Consider the following 18,692-nt stretch of genomic DNA (forward strand, 5'->3'; position numbering starts at 1 on the left):
CAGACAGGAAGTTGGACCTGAGGAAAAAACTTTCAGGAATAGTTCAGGAACTTAGACTTTTTTCCAACTTCCTGGATTTGAGCGAATTGAGATTCTGATGATGGACAGAAACCTGACCTCTGACCCCAGACCCGCTGGTGTGACCTGGAGCTGCTAACTGTGTGTGTGTGTGTGTGTGTGTGTGTACCGCTGTAGTTGGGCGGGCACAGACAGGTGTAGTTGTTGACGCCGTCGATGCAGGTGGAGTTGTTCTCACAGTCGTTGTCGTCGCAATCATCAGGATTTATCTGACAGCGCGGACCCTCGAAGCCTGGCGAACACACACAACTGCACACACACCCAAACACACACACACACAGGAACACGCCCACACACACACAAGCACACAAGTTTGTATTTCTACCAGCGCTGGACGATACGGCTGTATAACCGATGATATTAGCGTTTCCTATCAGTCGATATCGATAATTATTGATAATATTTTGTCATGTAATACCGAATGCTGCCACCTGGTGGCGTTACTGCTCCTGGTTTATATTCATTTATTTCTCCACATCGTTGTTTTTTATTTTTTAGTCGTTACTCAGGAACTACTCAGTAACACGGTTACTGTACAGGTTGTTGCTAGGCAACCTCTACAGGTTGTTGCTAGGCAACCAAAGAATGAGTGAGTTAGTTGATGCTACCAGCTAGCTTAGCTCGCATTGAGAGGCCTTTCCTCTGCCTACACCTCCCAAAATGCTGTGCGGTTCTGGATCAGAGTTCAGTGAATATTTTATCAGATGGATTATCTATTCAAAATAAAATTCAAAAATACTTTATTGATTCTAAAGAGAAATGGATCAGAACCTCCGATTGGTTGACTCCGAGCCGTACCTGAACTGGTCGTCCCGTCCAGGTGGGATGTGGCAGGTTCCTCCATTATGACACGGGAAGCTGATGCAGGCGTTGATGGCCACCTCACAGTCCTGACCCTGAGAGACGGGGAGGACGGGGGGGACGGAGGGAACGAGGAGGACAGGAAGACGTGGAGAGAGACAGGAAGTGGCGTTAGCAGCAGCTTCCTCCACTTCTTCATCCAGAATCTCATATTTTCTGTCTACATAATCTTTAATCACATCTTTGTTCTGGTTCTGGTCCAGGTTCTGGTTTCTTCCTGTTTTAATTCCGTTTTTCCTCTCTGCTGTCGCCCCCTGCTGGTCCCAGAGGGACGTGACTCCAACGTTCTGAGTTCAGACTTTAATGTCTTCCAGAAAGGCTAATAAACGTTTCAGGCTTGATAAAGTGCTTGGAGTTGGTCCAGAAGCTCAGGCAGCCGATGAAACTCATAACAAAGATTAACGAGGCCATAAATCACAGAGATACAGGAAAATATTCTCTGGACTATCAGGGAAAACATGCGCAGAGTTTGGATTCCTGACCAACTTTCAGTCTGGAAAAGTTCAGTTAAACACAGGAGCCGTCATGAAGCAGAAGCTGCACATTTTAAACTCTTATTTTGAAAATCAAACATCCACTTTCATTACAGTTTTAGTTCAGAGAGAAAAGGGAAAAATACTGTTTTTTAAACCATGTTGGATTAACTCTTATTCTGAAAGTCCATATTAACCAGTTAATATGATTGGAGGCTCCTTTATGTAGATTACCTGTGAGCTTTATTTTGAAAGGTCAACTGCAGTTGATGTGTTGTGTTTAGATCAATTGATAAGTTGGAACCTAATTCCTCAATAAACTAACAATGAGAGGTTAAAGCTTTTAATCTGAAAGGTATGAATGAGTTTCAAATGTTAGATTTTGTCCCTCTAATGACATCATTCTCACAAATTAAATTAATAAAGTTTATAGATACAGTACAGATGTAACTAAAACCTAACATTACATTAAACACGAAACAGTAGAAAGTTACAGGAATAAAACTGTAACGCTGCACCGATCCGTTGGAATGATAAACAATTCTGTATGTTTTTTTAAACCAAAATTTATTTGGATAATCATTCTGCTCTGAAAAACATAAAACCGCCAGAATTTACCAGAAAGCATCAGAAAATGATCAGCAACCAGGTGAAACTTAAAGAAATTATCATTAAACATCTTAAATTATTCAGAAATAATAATTCAAATTCCAACATTTCTGAGCAAAAAGCTTAGAAAGAAACATGAGTGATGAGAAGTTAGGATGAAAACTTTGAGAGAAACAGACGCATGTGAAGGAAACCCAGAATTAGCAGATTATGTTGGATTATGAATGTTTGACTGTCATGGACTAAATATTTTACTGGAGTTTATTATCGGATCCTTGTTAATGTAAAAACAGTTTTCTGTCAATAATTTGGATTTTGTTTTGACCAAAACGTGAAACTGATTAGAATCCATCAGTGGAACGTCAATAATCTGAGTTCGTTAACGTTTAACATGTAACTTCAGAACGTTTTGTCCCAATAGGGAGCTAACAGGCTAACAGTTTCTCACCTTGAACCCGAACGGACAGGTGCAGCGGTAGGAGCCTGCAGTGCCAGAGACGCAGGTGCCGTTGTTCCTGCAGGGAGCTGACAGGCAGGGGGCGCACTTCGACATCAGACTGATGTCCACAGGACCTGGATGTTACAGGAAGAGGAAGAGGAGGATCAGAGCTGCAACCGGAGGAAACGGGAAAACGCTCCGTCTGGTCAGCGAATGGAAAGAGGAACGTATCCTGCTTCAGTTCAACTCATCAACATCTTTAATCCTGGAAACATCTGGAATAAAGTTTGACATTTTCTATCAAGAGAAAAATCCATATTTTACGTCAGCAGTTGTCTGAGCTTTAATTTCAGCCAGTTTAAAGAAATGATAAAATTAGATAAGAGCGCTATAACTCTGCGCTAGTTTTGACGCTGAAGGAAAAACAAATTATTTTCAGGTTTTTTTCTAGAAAATGTCTGCAATTAATCTCAAAATTTCAGACGTTTTTTGGCAGAAGTTTCCTCCTCCTTTAATTGTTTTCTATCTACAATGGACCTAATACACCGTAGGAGTTGTCCTCCAGTTTGTAACTAGACAGGAAGTCATGCTGTCGCCACGGAGACGATACTAGAACGTACGCATGAGCTGAAAGAACCAAAACAGAGAAAATAACAAAACCAGCCTCATCTTTGTTGAAGGAAAACACTTGGAGTCGTTTTGGTTTTTATTGAATTCAAGGTTTGGAAAACAAAGATTGGGAAATTCAGGAATGCCGCTAATGGGCGGAGCTAGGCTACGAGCTCTGGGATTGGTCAGAAGTTTATGAGCGTGTTTTATGCAGAAATGTTTCTCTTCTGCTGGTCCGGTTCCACTTCCCTGTTTTTGAACTGCAGGCGACATGAAAATGGAGCTATAATCCGACGCAGTGAGGAATTACGTAGATTTTAACAAGTTTTCGCAAAATAAATAACACCTCACCTTTACACTGGAACCTGTTGAGCGGCGTGGTGAGCAGCAGCCTGTCAGCCATGTCTGTAGGTCCGGCACAGCGAGCGATGCCTGCAACAACAGCGCCACACCTGGTCAGATTTGGGCACTACACCACAGGTGTGTTGACAGCTGATTGGTTACCGGGTTCCTTGAAGCCGGCCTTGACCCACTGAGACAGCCAGCGCAGGTCGCAGTTACAGTACAGCGGGTTGGCGCCGAGGGCTCTGCGCAGCAAACACACCGTCAGGACCAGGTTACACACACACACACACACACAGAGTGAGAGCGACACCTACAGGTGGGACAGGGAGGTGAGGTGGCCAAACGCGCCTTCGGGGATGGTTGAAAGGTCGTTTCCATGGAGAGTCCTGAAGACGAGAGGCAGGAATGGAAACATGATCAGTCAGACCTGCAGCTCATGTTAGATAAGATGTAGATAAGATTTATTTGTCATTGTCATCAACAGATTACAACGAGATTGAGATTTGCTCGAGTCGAGTTAAAATGCAGGTTATGTGTATATACATAATATACAATATACATATACATACAGTACATACATAAAAAAGATAAAGAAATAAATAGTACAAAATGAGAAATAAACAGACATCAGAAGATGGTTGCAGCGCCTGGAGGTGTCGCAACAGAATTTACATGTCATGTTGTTATAGAGAAATAATAATCAATAGGAACAAAGGAATACATTCCCACCAAGAAACTTTTGACACATTTCCAAGATTTTTCTAGACAATTTCTGAGATTAATCTCAAAATTTCAGAGTTTTTGTTGACAATTTTTGACTTTTCAAACACTTTGCGAGTTTCTTGGTAGAAATGTTATTCTTCCATGTAGAGCAGGCCCAATACGTCCATATTTTATTCTTTTCATATTTTAGTTTTCTATTCTATTTTAATTTAATTTAGTTTAATAATGTGAGAAAACCACAATTTTCTGTTTAATTTGTTGGTATTTAATACAGCTGACACAAAATGATGATAAAATATTATGAAGAATTTATGCCTTGTTCATGGAACAGCAGGTGGCCATCTTGATAGAAGAGAAAATGGCCACCAATTAAAACTTGCATCTCTACAACAAACAGAGTTTTATTAGTGAGGATGTTGTGTGTGTGTGTGTGTGTGTGTTTAATGAAAGTTTTGTCTCTGCGGACAGCAGAATGTTTCCTGCTGTAAACTGGTTCACGTTCCATCAGAGCGCAGGGACAGCTATCAAACCGGCACCAGCAGAGCTCTGTGTGTGTGTGTGTGTGTGCATGAAGGTCAGCCTGCTCCAGTCTGCTCTGTGTGTGTGTTTCTAATGTCTTTAAGTGTTCCTGTGTGTTTGTGTAAGGTGGTCTAACAGCCCTGCACTAGCCTCGCCCACAGGGGGTTCTGGGTAATGAGGAAGTGACAGTGATGACTGCCTGGCAACCAGTTGCTATGCGGGGGCAGAGAGGGATCAGTCCCCACGGCAACATCAACTAAAATGAAAGGAAGGAAGCATGAAAGAATAAAAAAATCTGCAGTAAACTTCTCCAAGGTGAAATGCTTCATGAGATGCAGTCGATAGGCGGAGGAAAGGCCACAAACACGGCCGTCTCCGTGGGGCGGAGCCAGAAACACGTCCGCTTTCAGGGGGGCGGAGCCAGAAACACGTCCGCTTTCAGGGGGGCGGAGCCAGAAACACGTCCGCTTTCAGGGGGGCGGAGCCACAAACATGTCCGCTTTCAGGGGGGCGGAGCCACAAACACGTCCGCTTTCAGGGGGGCGGAGCCACAAACACGTCCGCTTTCAGGGGGGCGGAGCCACAAACACGTCCGCTTTCAGGGGGGCGGAGCCACAAACACGTCCGCTTTCAGGGGGGCGGAGCCACAAACACGTCCGCTTTCAGGGGGGCGGAGCCACAAACACGTCCGCTTTCAGGGGGGCGGAGCCACAAACACGTCCGCTTTCAGGGGGGCGGAGCCACAAACATGGCCGTGTTATGTGCATCAGTCTGTAGTTCGGTCAGCCAGTCCTCCCCTGGAGTTCCAATTGAATGCAGCTTTTTTTTCTGTTCAAATTATCAACAGTGGCGGTGCGTTGCTCCAATTTACAAGCAACTTCATACCTTTGACTTTTACCCGCTACTGCTGGTTTAGCACTAGAGTAGCTAAGATTCTTGTTTAGCAAATTACTGGTTAGTAAATCTAATGCTTTGGTTAGCTGTGGCTAATAACTATTACTGACCATCAATATTTTAATTCCTCAGTAAAAGTCTGACACAAGTAAAAATCTCAGCATCAGCTGCTTGTTCTGATGCAGAACAAATGATGCAAACACAAAGACGCTTTTATGCAGAGATAATGTGATAAAATCAGGATTTAGCTCGATTTAACTCGCATTATAGATACATGCATATTTATTACTGGATAAAATTAACTTAAAAATGAAGTCAATGGAAAATATAAAAATATAATAATTCGGTAAGTTGTGTGAGAAAGCGCAGTGGTTTGTGTCTGTAGCGGAGGTGTGGGGGGTCAGCGAGCTTCTGAGACGGAGGGCGGACAACCGGATGGATGACGGAGCGCGAGTGCGGCTGAATGCCGATCCATCACGTCTGACCGGGTGGAGGAGGGATGGATGGACCTCCACCTGCTCCAGCACCAGAGACGCTCTAAGCTGCATAATTAACATTCCTGCTGTTTTTCTGCCCTGATATGATGTATTGCAAATACTCTGTCTTTTACAATGTTTAATAAACATGCTCATTTTGGAGAATTTTTTAAATATGGGGTAAAACTAAAAGAAAACAATGTTTGGGTTATTTAGTTTATCATATTATTGATACATTTATAAATGTCACAGCTCCAAACTACATATGAAGTTAGCTCAGAGCTAGCTTATTATTTAGCAAACTCAAAACTAAACATTAGCATAAAGCTAAATTTTTAGTGTGAATTAAATATTTAGTTGATAAACTAATTAGTTTGTTAAATAAAAGTTCAGTTTGAAACATTTCTAAATGAACGAACATCATGGTGAAAATCTGGCTTTGGGAATGAAGCCCGTCTGAAAAACTCAGTTATTCCTGTTAGTTTCTGACTGTGTGGCCAGCGGCAGCATCATGCTGGTGGAAATCAGCTGAACGTCATTTCCATCGCGAGTTCAAATGTCCGTTTATAAATTCTGCTCAGTATTTTTTCTTGCATTGTTGTATGTTAAATTATTACTATTATTGTTAATATTATTTATTTCTATATTGTTTTAACACTGTGTGAACCTTTATACCTGAAGCTGCTATTATGCCTGAATTTCCTGCAGGACAATAAAGGTTGTTTCTATTCTACTCTATTCTATTTCAATCTATTCTCTGCAGTTGTGACTCACAGCAGGCGCAGCGAGCGCAGTCCGTCGAAGGCGTGGAGCGGGACGCAGCGGATCTGGTTGTAGCTCAGGATGCTGAAGGAAACACAAACAAAACTCACTATTTTCTCAGGAATAAAAACATCTGAAGGCCGACTGGATTTCCTTTAGGGGAATCAGAGAAAAGGGGCTGAAAATGAATAATTGTAAAACCAAGTTTAATGTTTGTCTGTTGCATAAAATCTGTGGTTATAATGAGACAAGAGATATGAATGTTTTTAGGCCGGGATTTAAAAAGCAGTCCAGGAAGTTGTTTCTATTTAATACGACATAAAAACCAAAAATGTCACCAGAAAATGAAATTCTCAGCAGGTTGGTCAAAGTTCAGCCTGATCCTGCAGGAAACTTACAGCGTGGCCAGCTGAGTCATGTTGCTGAAGGTGAAGGGAGCCACTGTGCTGATGCTGTTGTTGCTCAAATCCCTGTCAACAAACACAGTAAAGTCAGCAACCAGCCAGCAGGGGGGGCCAGTGAGCCTAGCAGCATGCTGGGGTGGGATGGAGGGCAGGGGGGGTTACATACACCAGGGAGAGCTGCTTCAGGGCGGCCAGCTCCTTCGGAACCGACGACAGCTGGTTCCCCTCCAGGTACCTGACGGGAAACAAGCTGGGATCATTTCTGCTCTACATGGGCCGACTTCACAGCCTGCTGGCTTCAGAACCTCCATAAACATTAATAACGGTTTATATCGATTAATAATTGTTTATGACAGCTAATAGCGGTTAATAACGGTTTATAATGGTTAATAACTGTTCATAACAGTTTAACTGTTCATAATGGTTGATAAGTTTTAACGTTTATGACAGTTAATAGCTGTTAGCGGTTTATAACGGCTCATAGCTGTCATTAATTGTCCTAGCTGTTAATAAGTAAAAATAATCAAGTCTGAAATCATATTTCTTTCACTCAACTCGAGTTCGAGTCTCAAAGTCGAGCCTCTGACAGTTTTCAAAATGTAATCGTCACCAAGCAATCAGAAATAAAATGTTATTCTTCTCGAGTTATTCTTGGTGAAACCATCAGACATGGTTTCCTGGATCTTGCTGATCCTCCTCAGGTCAGAAGTAGGTCATGTGGACAGAATGATGGAGTATCTTCTCCAGGCTGATCAATACCTAATCACTGCTATTGACCCAGCAGCCCCGGCCCATTTCACAGCTGCTCTGCTGCTGCGTGGTTCTGGTTCTGCCTCAGAGCAATAACTCATGATTACTGCTGTAGGTTTCCAGACCCGACTCTGGTTTACTGAAAACACGTCTGCTCCAGCCCACTCACAGCTCCGTGGTGTCCTTGGGGATGCCCTTGGGCAGCGCGTGCAGGCCGCGGTTGCTGCAGCGCACCACTCCGTCTGAGCATGTGCAGACGTCAGGGCAACCAGACGCAGGAAGGCAGCCATTTTCCTCGCCACCTGGACAGAGAGAGGAGACTGGTGAGAGGAAAACAGATCCACCGGTCCACAGCTCCGAGTCTAAACCTGAAACTAGAAAAATGTTATTTTACTGAGGAATTATTAATGACATCATGAAGAAACAACATTTATCTGGCTCATATCTGCAGCCAGCTGTAGGAAAAACTGCAACCTGTGGTGACTAGATGTTCCTCTGAAGGAAAGTTTACATTTTAAATAAATTAATGTTTCCAAACTAAATTTAAAAGAATTTTTTTTAAATCCAAAGCTTAAATTCAGAAGGAAAAACACAGCAGCTCTTTAAAAAATAGATCTATATAAATATTTGTGTCACTGCTGGATGAGGTCATATTTAACTGTGACCTGATTGGTTCTGTTAGAGTAAAACGGGTCGACACAGCAGAACCTCCCTTCCTAAACAAACAACTGCATTTTCACATATAGATTCACAATTTGACATTTTGAAAAAATTAATTTGCTTAATGAAAACAATTTTGAAAAAACGTTTGTTTTTTGATAAAAAGGATGAGATACTGTAGCTTTTAGTTTATTTCTCAAAACTGAAAGGAAACTTTTTCACATGATGTTATGTGCTTCGGCACATTGTATTTATTTCTGTCTATTTTTTTTCACTTGGATCATTTTGTATAGAAGTTAGTTGTATGATTTTTGTTGTTTAATATACTTTAGAGTTTTGATAATTCTTTCTTGTAATTGGTCCGTTAATTTGTGACGCTGTTGGACCGCCTATAAATAGGCTGGGTTGCGCCAGGTAAAGGCGACGCCCTCCCAACCAACACCCAGGATGCGTTCTGACGCGGTGCGCACGTCTCCAGCCTGCCACACGGTAGTTTTTGTTAGCTGTTTGTTTGGTGGATGTTTTTTGTTGTAATTTTTGACCTGGTGGGACCGGTTGTCCTGTTTTCGATTTTTCTTTAGCAGTAGTTTCTTTTTTCTTGTAGTCCGGTACTAGCAGGGGCTTCGACGGCCCTGTATAGGGTTGGCCCCCTGCTGTACCGTTTTGTTCTTTTTGATCGGCTCATCAGGTCCAACTTTCTGTTTATACTTTGGGAGTTTTTGTTTTCTTTTTTTTTTGGGACACGGGGAACCGAGGATTTAATTCTCTTTTTCTTCACAGAAAAATCAAAAGAAGCTCATCTTAAAGAAAAGGTCGAGAGAATTGAAAATAAAAATTACTTTTGAATCCTCATTTTTGTCTTCGTGTCCTCAAATATGTTGTGCCCTTTGTGGACGTAACAATGACCAACAGGATGTTGCTACTGGAGGAAACCACAAAGAAGACAACGACAGGAAGTGGCTGGAGGACGATGGAGCTGCATGTTTTCTAATGACTCATGTGAACAAACTTATTCACATGTGATTTTAATTGTGTTTCTTATTTAATGGAAACACTGCAGTTACATTAGCAGAATATTGACAAAGTTTTGCAAACATTTATAATGAAATGCAGCTTCTGTCTCTTATTTAAATACAACATGTTTATTGTGGGTCTAAATCTGAAGAAATGGGGCATATCCTGTGAAACGTCAGGTTTTTTCATCTCCATAAAGCATGTTTTCAGTTTCTGATGGTTTGTGTTTGTGTGTGTGTGTGTGTGGGGGTGTGGGGGTGTGGGTGTGTGTGTGCGTGTGACAGGTGTAAAACTGTCAGTGTCCTGCCTGCTGCATCAGGACCAGGTGTTTTTATTGATCTGCAGATGAAGGTTAAACGTTCTATTACTCATCTAAGTTATAAATTAATGTCACTAATTAACATTTGAAGCAGTAATTAATGTCTGTATCTGTTAGCTAACTGAAGCTAACTGCAGAATAGCTGCTCCACACAAACAGAAGGAGCCGCTGTAGTTTGACAAGTTCTCTGCTCCTTAAACTGGTAAGTCTGTCCGCATACGGCACATTTGCTTTTTAAGACATTGTGGTTGTAATGATCGCTCATTCACACAAACAGACTGATTGCAATCACTCAGCCTCTGATAAAAGGCTCAGAGATGAATGCTGCTGTTGCTCTTGGCTGCAGCCTCTTCCAGCTCCGGCGTTCGGTCGGCAGCACGGCTCTGGTGGCGAACGCGAGCCGCCCAACCGCCGTCCCAAACGTAAAACAGCCCAGTGGAAACCATAATGAAGGATAATGAGAGCTGGAAGTCGAGCCAATCACAACACGACTGGAACTGGAGTTTATGCGTAATCTAAAGACGGAAAGCTTACAGCTTCCATGTTGTTTCCCTGTGTTTGAAACTCCATCATGTGAATGAGACACTCAGGACAAACATTGCTCTTCATCAGGCCTGCAGCTTCCAGCAATCCATTAATCTATCAATTCTGGAGAGTAATCGATTATTCATCAGAATTATCTACTATTCTATCGGTTATTCTGATTTGTTGATTAAACGTCAGAATAATGTATATTTTTATCAATTATTCTGATGACTAATCGACTATTTGTCAGAAAAGTGGCATATTCTGACGATAAATTGATTAATCGTCAGAATAAATCATTGTTCTGTCAATTATTGTGATTCGGAATAATCAATGATTATTCATCAGAATAATCGAATAATGGATTACTCTGATGATTAATTGAATTAAAAAAAATTGATTTGATTTGAATTCCTAACATTCAAAACCAGGATTCCTCTCGTCATTCGGATGCATCTTTTACAGATAAAGTCATATTTTGTTTTAATATTTATATATTTTGTTCAGTTTGGATTTTACTGCTCTGGTCTTTTTGGATTCGAGTTAATTAATTGATTACAAAATCAGTTGATGATCAATCCAAATGATTAATCACGATTAACCGTTTCAGCCCTGCTCCTCATGTCGTCGTCCTGCGTTCGCTGCTCCCTCCGGCCGTTTCGTCGTCGTGGTTTTATAGTCAAGCTGATTTCTAAATGTGGGATAAATGTTCGCTTCTGGCCGACGAGGGCACCGTCTGTGAACGTGAGTCTGATCTGCAGCGTGGCGCTCAGGAGACCGGGGCAGCTGCTGCCTGCGGCTGACTCACGCTACACTAATTGAACTAACATCTCAATGTGCGCTAAATATCTTCTCACAAATTCAATTAACTTTACCTTTCCCCCGGCTGCATCTGGACACCTTAACGGCCGTTTCAGCTCACTAAAAATAGACCCGGTGTGTGTGTGTGTGTGTGTGTGTGTGTGTGTGTGGGTGTGTGTGTGTGTGTGTGTGGAGCACACTGTGGTGGACAGTGTGTTTGTCTTCAGACCTCTGACTGTTGGTCCGGAGCCAGTGAACAATCGATTTCATGTTGCTGCTGATCCAGATCTGTGATTTCTACGACCTGAGCCATGAAACAAAGGTCAAACAAAATGCCTCATTTTCACTTTGCATTAAGGATTTACTGCGCTCCTCCTTCATGGCATTACGTTTTATTTTAGCAGGATGAGAAGGATTTAAGGTTGGTCATTAGGCTGGGCTGATTTAAGGGTTCAAGGTGGGACGGATTTATGAGAAGGTCTGAGAAAAATTCTGGTTTCTACAGGAACCGACCCAATAAATCTCCAAAACCATTTCCTGGAAACGGAAACAGGAAGTTAGAAAAGTTTCACCTTCTACAGGAACGCTGAAGAATTTAAATTAAAATCAGTTACAACATTTAATTTCCTTTTGAGGCCAATAAAGTATTTCTGATTTGAAATTCAACAAACAACAAAAGCTGACGAGCAGAGAGAGGGATGGATGGTTGAATGTCTGGTTGGATGTTTGACTGGATGTCTGGTTGGATCAGATTTTCGGCTCTTAAGGTTTTTGGCTCTTGAGATTCTTGGAAACTTTAATTTTTCTTTCCATGTTTGACTTTCATACCATTTAATGAGAAAAGTTCAGGTTTCCTTCCTGAAGCGTTTCAGGGTAGCGGACAGCATTAGCATAATTAGCATCATTAGCATTAGCAACATTAACATCATCCTCATAATTAGCATCATTAGCATCCTTAGCATTAGCATGCCTGGCGTCTGACCGTCGCAGGTGAAGTCGGGCGTGGCTACGTCCTGGATGGGGATCTCCTTCAGGAAACCGGGCCTGTGGCAGCGCGGGTTCCCGCTCACCACCCGGGTCTTCTTCAGCCACTGGCCCAGCCAGGCCAGGTGGCAGTCGCACACGTACGGGTTGGACAGCAGGTTACTGTGGACGGGAAGGGGTCAGAGGTCAGGAAAAAACTCAACTTGATTCCATCCAAAGCTCCATTCAGAAATAACATCCCATAATAGAGAGATTAGTTGGATCTGCAAACATAAATGTATCTGAGAGGAGAGAATGGAAGTTTGACCTCCCCTCATCGCCTCTTTCTCTTTGTTTCTGTTTCTAAACAGAAAATGTTCAGATCCATTCAACCTGAAAGGGCGACAGCAGCCAATCAGCAGCAGCGGATGGAGCGCGCTCAGTTTGATGCTGCAGCTGAATTTATTACTGGTTTCAGTTCTGAAAAACCTGAACAGAACCAGAAGGTTCTGAAGGTTCTGACTCAGATACTTACATTCAGACTAAAAGCAAAGGAATGGGAATCTAACATAAAAATGCAGAATAGCTTAAAATTTGTGGATTTAATTGAACACATTCACGTTTTTCCAACATTTTCTGTGTCGGTGGGAAAAAAATCTAAAATGTTTCTGTATTTATGATTAAAAACCGTTTTATCTATGCTAGTTTTCCTCAGCAGTGTGTGCTGAAATATAATCTGAATTATTTACACATTTCCACCAACTGATTCTCATTAACTGTGAATTTCCTGTCAGCTTTTCTCTGATAGTGACACAGAAAGGAAGCCAACCAGCCAATCATGTCTGGTTGCTAGGGAAACAATAACAAACATTTGGCCAATCAGTGTCGCTGAAATTGTTGCCTGGGATATTAAAATGGGGGAAGTTTTGTGTTGTCATGGTGATAAAGTTTTCCAGATGGCCACTTAGCTACAGCTTCTGTTTCATTAGCATTAGCTTCCATATTGCTTTGTTCAGCTGCAGCTGTTTTAATCAAGTAAGAACTTTACTGGGTTTATATGATGCTTCTACTGCTGTGGTTAGCATTAAGCTAATACTGCTGTGGTTAGCATGAAGCTAGTCCTGCTGTGGTTAGCAGGAAGCTAATACTGCTGTGGTTAGCATGAAGCTAGTCCTGCTGTGGTTAGCATGAAGCTAATACTGCTATGGTTAGCATGAAGCTAATGCTGCTTTGGTTAGCATTAAGCTAATACTGCTGTGGTTAGCATGAAGCTAGTCCTGCTGTGGTTAGCATGAAGCTAATGCTGCTTTGGTTAGCATTAAGCTAATACTGCTGTGGTTAGCAGGAAGCTAGTCCTGCTGTGGTTAGCAGGAAGTTATTACTGCTGTGGTTAGCAGGAAGCTAGTCCTGCTGTGGTTAGCATGAAGCTAGTCCTGCTGTGGTTAGCATGAAGCTAATACTGCTGTGGTTAGCATGAAGCTAGTCCTGCTGTGGTTAGCATGAAGCTAATACTGCTGTGGTTAGCATTAAGCTAATACTGCTGTGGTTAGCATGACGCTAATACTGCTGTGGTTAGCATGAAGCTATTACTGCTGTGGTTATAATGAAGCCATTACTGCTATGGTTAGCATGAAGCTATTACTGCTGTGGTTAGCATGAAGCTAGTCCTGCTGTGGTTAGCATGAAGCTAATACTGTTGCTCTGTTGACACTGATATAATAATAAAATATTCTGCAGTAAAGCCCCTAAAGGTTATTTTCTTTTTGAATAATGTTCCTGTTTGTGTCGTTTCCCTCGACGCTGAGCTTCGCTCTGCGCTGACGGGACCGAAGGTCAGATCACAGGGCGGAACGACACCATGGGGCAGATTAATCATATTCATAATTCAGGAACTTTCCGTGTATGAAGTCAGAGCGATGAAGCAACCTTTGGACCAAAATCGTTTAAGTGGAACCATTAAAAGAAAACGCTGCGGGTCAGAACCGGGTGCTGGTCGCATTGGACCCGGAGTCCGGCCCAAACCAACAAACATTTCCTCATTCTGCTCCAAAAACAGGTAAAAACCAGATTGAAACAGATTAAGAAGAGACTATAAACTGGATGTGAAGAGTTTCTACCAGCCAGCCTCCATCTGGTTAAGATGAAGTTTGCATCTTCATCTTAACTGAAACCAAACCAGCCTGATCTGAAACCTTCCTCCTCCTCCTCTTCCTCACATCCTAACCAATCAAATCAGATCAATTAGTTTAATAATCCAGCAGGTCATTGCAGCAGCAGCTGAGCTCGGCGTCAGCAGGACAAAACCACACTGCAGCTCCAGTGTGTGTGTGTGTGTGTGTGTAGGGGTGTGTGCGTGTGTGTGTGAGTGTAGGGGTGTGTGCGTGTGTGTGTGAGTGTAGGGGTGTGTGCGTGTGTGTGTGAGTGTAGGGGTGTGTGGGGGTGTGTGTGTAGATACTTTGATAACAAATGTCCTGGGATTCTAGCCAATGAAGATGAGCATCTGTGAGGAAGATGATTTCCACAGAGAAACGTGCAGCAATAACAAGCTGTGTGTGTGAGAGATGCAGAGCAGCAGGTGAGGATGAGAAGGGTGAGGAAGGTGACTCACATGGTGGAGAGCGAGTGCAGGGTGGCGAAGGCCCCCGGGGCGATGCTGGAGATCCGGTTGTCGTAGAGGGAGAGGAGGCGCACCGAGCTCAGGCCACTGAAGGTCCCGTTATCGATGCAGCTGATCTGGTTGCTGCGCAGCATGCTGCACACACACACACACACCCCCACACACACACACACACAGTTTACAAAACCACTTCATCAGATTTTTCTACAGATCATTTCTGACATCATAATATTTTTATAGTTTATTAGAATAAAGTTTTTAAAATAATCCCAGATCAATTTAATCTGTGATCAATGTGTGAATCTCCCAGCATTCCTTGCTCTCAGATTTCCTCGTCTCTCATTGGCTGATGTTTCAAATCTTCCCAAGCAGAAAAATCTCATGAATTTCACATGTGAAACCAGGAAATGCATGAAAGATACACATGTGGCTCACAAACTTTCACATATAAACGGACATGTGTCTGTCTGGATCTGAGACGCAGCGCCTAAACAACGTAAACTGCTTGTGTGGGGAAAAAAATAATTTCTCATCAGTTTGAAAGGCTAATAAATAGATTCATAAAGATAAACATAAAGTATATCAATTATTTGAACATGTTTATAAATGCATGACATAGCTGCAGTTTTCTGTATAAATTACTGTTTTAATTTATTTCAGTTAATGAACATGTTTTCTCCACTTCAGTTTTTGTTAGTTTTATTTAATTATAATAACATTGTGTTGGTGATTTTGTGATGAAGAATCAATCGAGTGTTTCCCTCGGTTCTGACGACTGGAAGTAATTATTTCACTGAAATGATTCAGGACAAATTCAGGAGATTTGATCTGAGATGATGTCATCCTGGACAGGAAGCGCGCTGTCCGCCATGACGGCCCGGAACATGACAACATCAGGGAGAGTAAGTGAGTTAGTTAGCATTAGCAATCTCTGGACAGGCTAACCAGGTTAGCGGGGCTATTACTGGAGCATGAGCCTCTTAACATAATACAGAAACCGCCATGATGGCATTAGGGACTCATTAGTCTGTATATATGTACATGATAGCATTACAGAGTCACACACACACACACACACACACTCTGGGCCTTAATTGGACGGTGTGTGGGGGTCAGGCGTGTCCCTCTGGTTTCTGTTTCTGTTCTTCTGTGAGGACAGGAGCTGCTGCAGGAACCAGCGCCGTTCAAAATGGTGTCAAAATTAACAAAAATGGCTGAAAGGAAACATCAAATCAAACGAAATGTTTTTCAAACAGCAAGCCATTTTATTTAGGGGTGCACCGATTTATCGGTGCCGATCTCCTTAATGTTGGGAGATCGGTGATCAGCCGATTTTTACATGTGAAGCTGATCTTATCCACCAATCTTATGTAGCTTGCCAAAGGTCTAAGAATCAACCACTGTGCTCTGAGAAAGGTTTGACTGGCAGACCTGCCCACCAAGTTCTGTCTGCATGTTTATAAGTAACTACAGCAACCCTAGTGTTGCCAACTCAACAACTTTCTTGCTATATTGAGCAACATTTCAGATGAAAAAACTGGTATTGGCCAAAATCGGAATCAGGTAAAGCCTTTTAAAAGATCGGTAATCAGCGATCGGCCAGAAAACTGCAATTGGTGCACCTCTAATTAAAAATGCTGATGTTTTTACTAGAAAAAAGGTTTAATAAAATATAAACTTTGAAAATAAAAATTATTTTTTTTAAAAATCCAGTAGTTTTTTTTTTTTTTAAATAAGTGCTGTGCATTAGTAACCAGGCGGTCACACCCAGATCCCACTGCCAGCTAAATGCAGCGCAGCATTGTTTGCTGCAATGCATTATGGGCCTTGTAGTTTTGTCCTGCAGAATAAAAACGGGCAGAAACACAAGAGATGAATAAACAGAACCACGCGGGAAAAAATCTGCCAGTAAATGAAACGGTTGAGACGGTAAAGAGTCAATGTGAAGAAGTGATGTTCTGGTTCCAGAACCTGAGATGAAAAATCAATGGATTTGTCATCTCTGGTTCTGGTTCTGCTCGCTTCCTGCAGCTGCTCCGTCTCTGAAACCGGTTCTGGGTTCTTTCCATGTCAGCCGGCCCGTTTAACCCAGAAAGGACAGCCAGTTCTTCCTAATAAAAGCTAACGATTTAATCGTCGCCTGCAGGGAAAGTCCCCACTTTGAGGCAGAAAACAGATTTACTGCTCGCCCCACCACACACCCCCACCACACACCCCACACACCCGGAGCGCGGTTCGGTAACACTCACAGGGTCTTGAGGCCGCTCAGGCCCCTGAACATGCGTCCCTGCAGCGCGGTTAGCTTGTTCCCGGTTAGCAGCAGCTCCAGCACGCCGGCGGCGCCGTCGAAGGCGCCCTCTCTCAGATCTCTCAGCTTGTTGTTGCTCAGGTTTCTGCGGGAAGAACCGTAGCATCAGCAGGTGTTTCCGCGGCCTGCTGTGGCTTCAGCGGGTCCAGCTGTAAAGGACCAGATAAGATCCCACCCTGCCAAACAAGCATTCTGCCTCTGATTGCAGCAATTAGTCACGTCCCTCCAGGTCATTAACGACTCTCATTGTAATATCCTTTTCTTTCACAAGACATAAAACACTCCAGACGAATGACTGGAGGGAGGAGAGACGAGAGAATGCAGCGATAAGCATCAGGCCGTCCACAGGCGTTGGCCGATATCAATGGGCATTAGCGGCACTAGCAGGCCGCTGACAGTCCATCAATGAATGTTAGCAGTCATTAGCTAACGTCCGCTAACGTTAGCTAGCAGACGTTCTGCTGGCTGACGGTAACGTTAGCTAACGGACATCGTTAGCTGGCGACGCCCGTGACGTCCTATGAAAGCCCCCAGTGGCGGCCATGACAGGTTGCTGTGAGCAGCTTTCAGCAGCTGGCTGCCGAAATGCCTGAGGAAAAGAATAAAAAATGATGGCTGACAAATATGAAGTCAGATGTATTAAAGCAAAGCAAACACGAAGGAGGCAGAGGAAGAGAGGAAGGAAGGAAAATGGAAATGAGAGCAAACCAATCTATATTGTCAGTGATGCTGCTGGATGGTTAGCAATTTCCTCTCCAATAAATCAAACACTCGACTTTGCTCCATCTTTCTCTATCTTCTTCTGACACACACACACACACACACACACACACACACTCTCTCTCTCTCTCTCTCTCTGCAGATAAGGACCGACTGTAAACCTGGACTGAAGATCCATTTTGTTTTTCCATTTAATATTTGATCCATCCAGCCTTTATTTGAGCTTTTCTGCGTCTCCTCCAACCAGCAGCTCTTCCTCCTCTCATCCTCATTATTATGTTTTTATTATTATTTTACATGTTTTTATCATGTTTTCCATTTTATAGCATAACAATGCTATAAAATGTCACCTTCAGTTGTTTTAAAATGCTATAAATATCAAATATGACCTAAAGGAAATTCCACTTTGTAATTTAACGTCTTCAAATTGGGCCTCTGTCTCTTTAAAAACTCCTGCTCTTTCTGAAGCTCCGCCCCCAGGAAGTTGTCCTAACATGGCTCCTCTGTTAACTCTTTAACGTTTTTACCAGGTTTGCTCTGAGCAGCAGCTCCTATAACGAGCTCAGCAGTTCCAACATCTGTTTGCTAATTGCTGCTGGGTAGTCTAGAGGAGCTGAGTGGGGGAGGAGCTGCACCTCGAAGGCGGGGCTAGTTTCACCCAGGCGTTTTGCAGCTGAATGTTTGCCATGGAGACTGAAGGATTTCTCAAACATGAGAGCCTCAAAGCAAACCTCCAGGATTGTTTCTGATGAGAGAAAAACTTTAAAACATGATGTAAACATGATACCGGCCCTTTAAGACGGTTTTTTCATTACATTTCTTT

The 18,692-nt window shown here is 42.7% G+C and overlaps 1 protein-coding gene across 3 annotated transcripts in view; it reads right to left on the reverse strand.

Moving 5' to 3' along the window:
• The window catches only part of slit3 (slit homolog 3 (Drosophila)), a 189,716-nt gene that overhangs the window by 9,305 nt on the left and 161,719 nt on the right, over window positions 1–18,692 (reverse strand). For all 3 annotated transcript variants that reach the window (XR_004337985.1, XM_032554360.1, XM_032554361.1), the window contains 13 exons: window positions 17,091–17,234; window positions 14,833–14,976; window positions 12,244–12,407; window positions 8,112–8,244; window positions 7,359–7,427; window positions 7,187–7,258; window positions 6,801–6,872; window positions 3,729–3,800; window positions 3,574–3,656; window positions 3,421–3,501; window positions 2,470–2,594; window positions 877–974; window positions 188–327 (listed from right to left, as the gene is read on the reverse strand). Coding sequence is in view for 2 of the 3 variants with exons in the window: in XM_032554360.1 (XP_032410251.1) it covers window positions 188–327; window positions 877–974; window positions 2,470–2,594; window positions 3,421–3,501; window positions 3,574–3,656; window positions 3,729–3,800; window positions 6,801–6,872; window positions 7,187–7,258; window positions 7,359–7,427; window positions 8,112–8,244; window positions 12,244–12,407; window positions 14,833–14,976; window positions 17,091–17,234 (1,397 nt within the window). In the remaining variant the exon portion in view is untranslated. The remainder of the gene's footprint in view (window positions 1–187; window positions 328–876; window positions 975–2,469; window positions 2,595–3,420; window positions 3,502–3,573; window positions 3,657–3,728; window positions 3,801–6,800; window positions 6,873–7,186; window positions 7,259–7,358; window positions 7,428–8,111; window positions 8,245–12,243; window positions 12,408–14,832; window positions 14,977–17,090; window positions 17,235–18,692) is intronic.

The sequence above is a fragment of the Xiphophorus hellerii genome, chromosome 23 (assembly GCF_003331165.1).
Source record: "Xiphophorus hellerii strain 12219 chromosome 23, Xiphophorus_hellerii-4.1, whole genome shotgun sequence".
Taxonomy (NCBI): domain Eukaryota; kingdom Metazoa; phylum Chordata; class Actinopteri; order Cyprinodontiformes; family Poeciliidae; genus Xiphophorus; species Xiphophorus hellerii.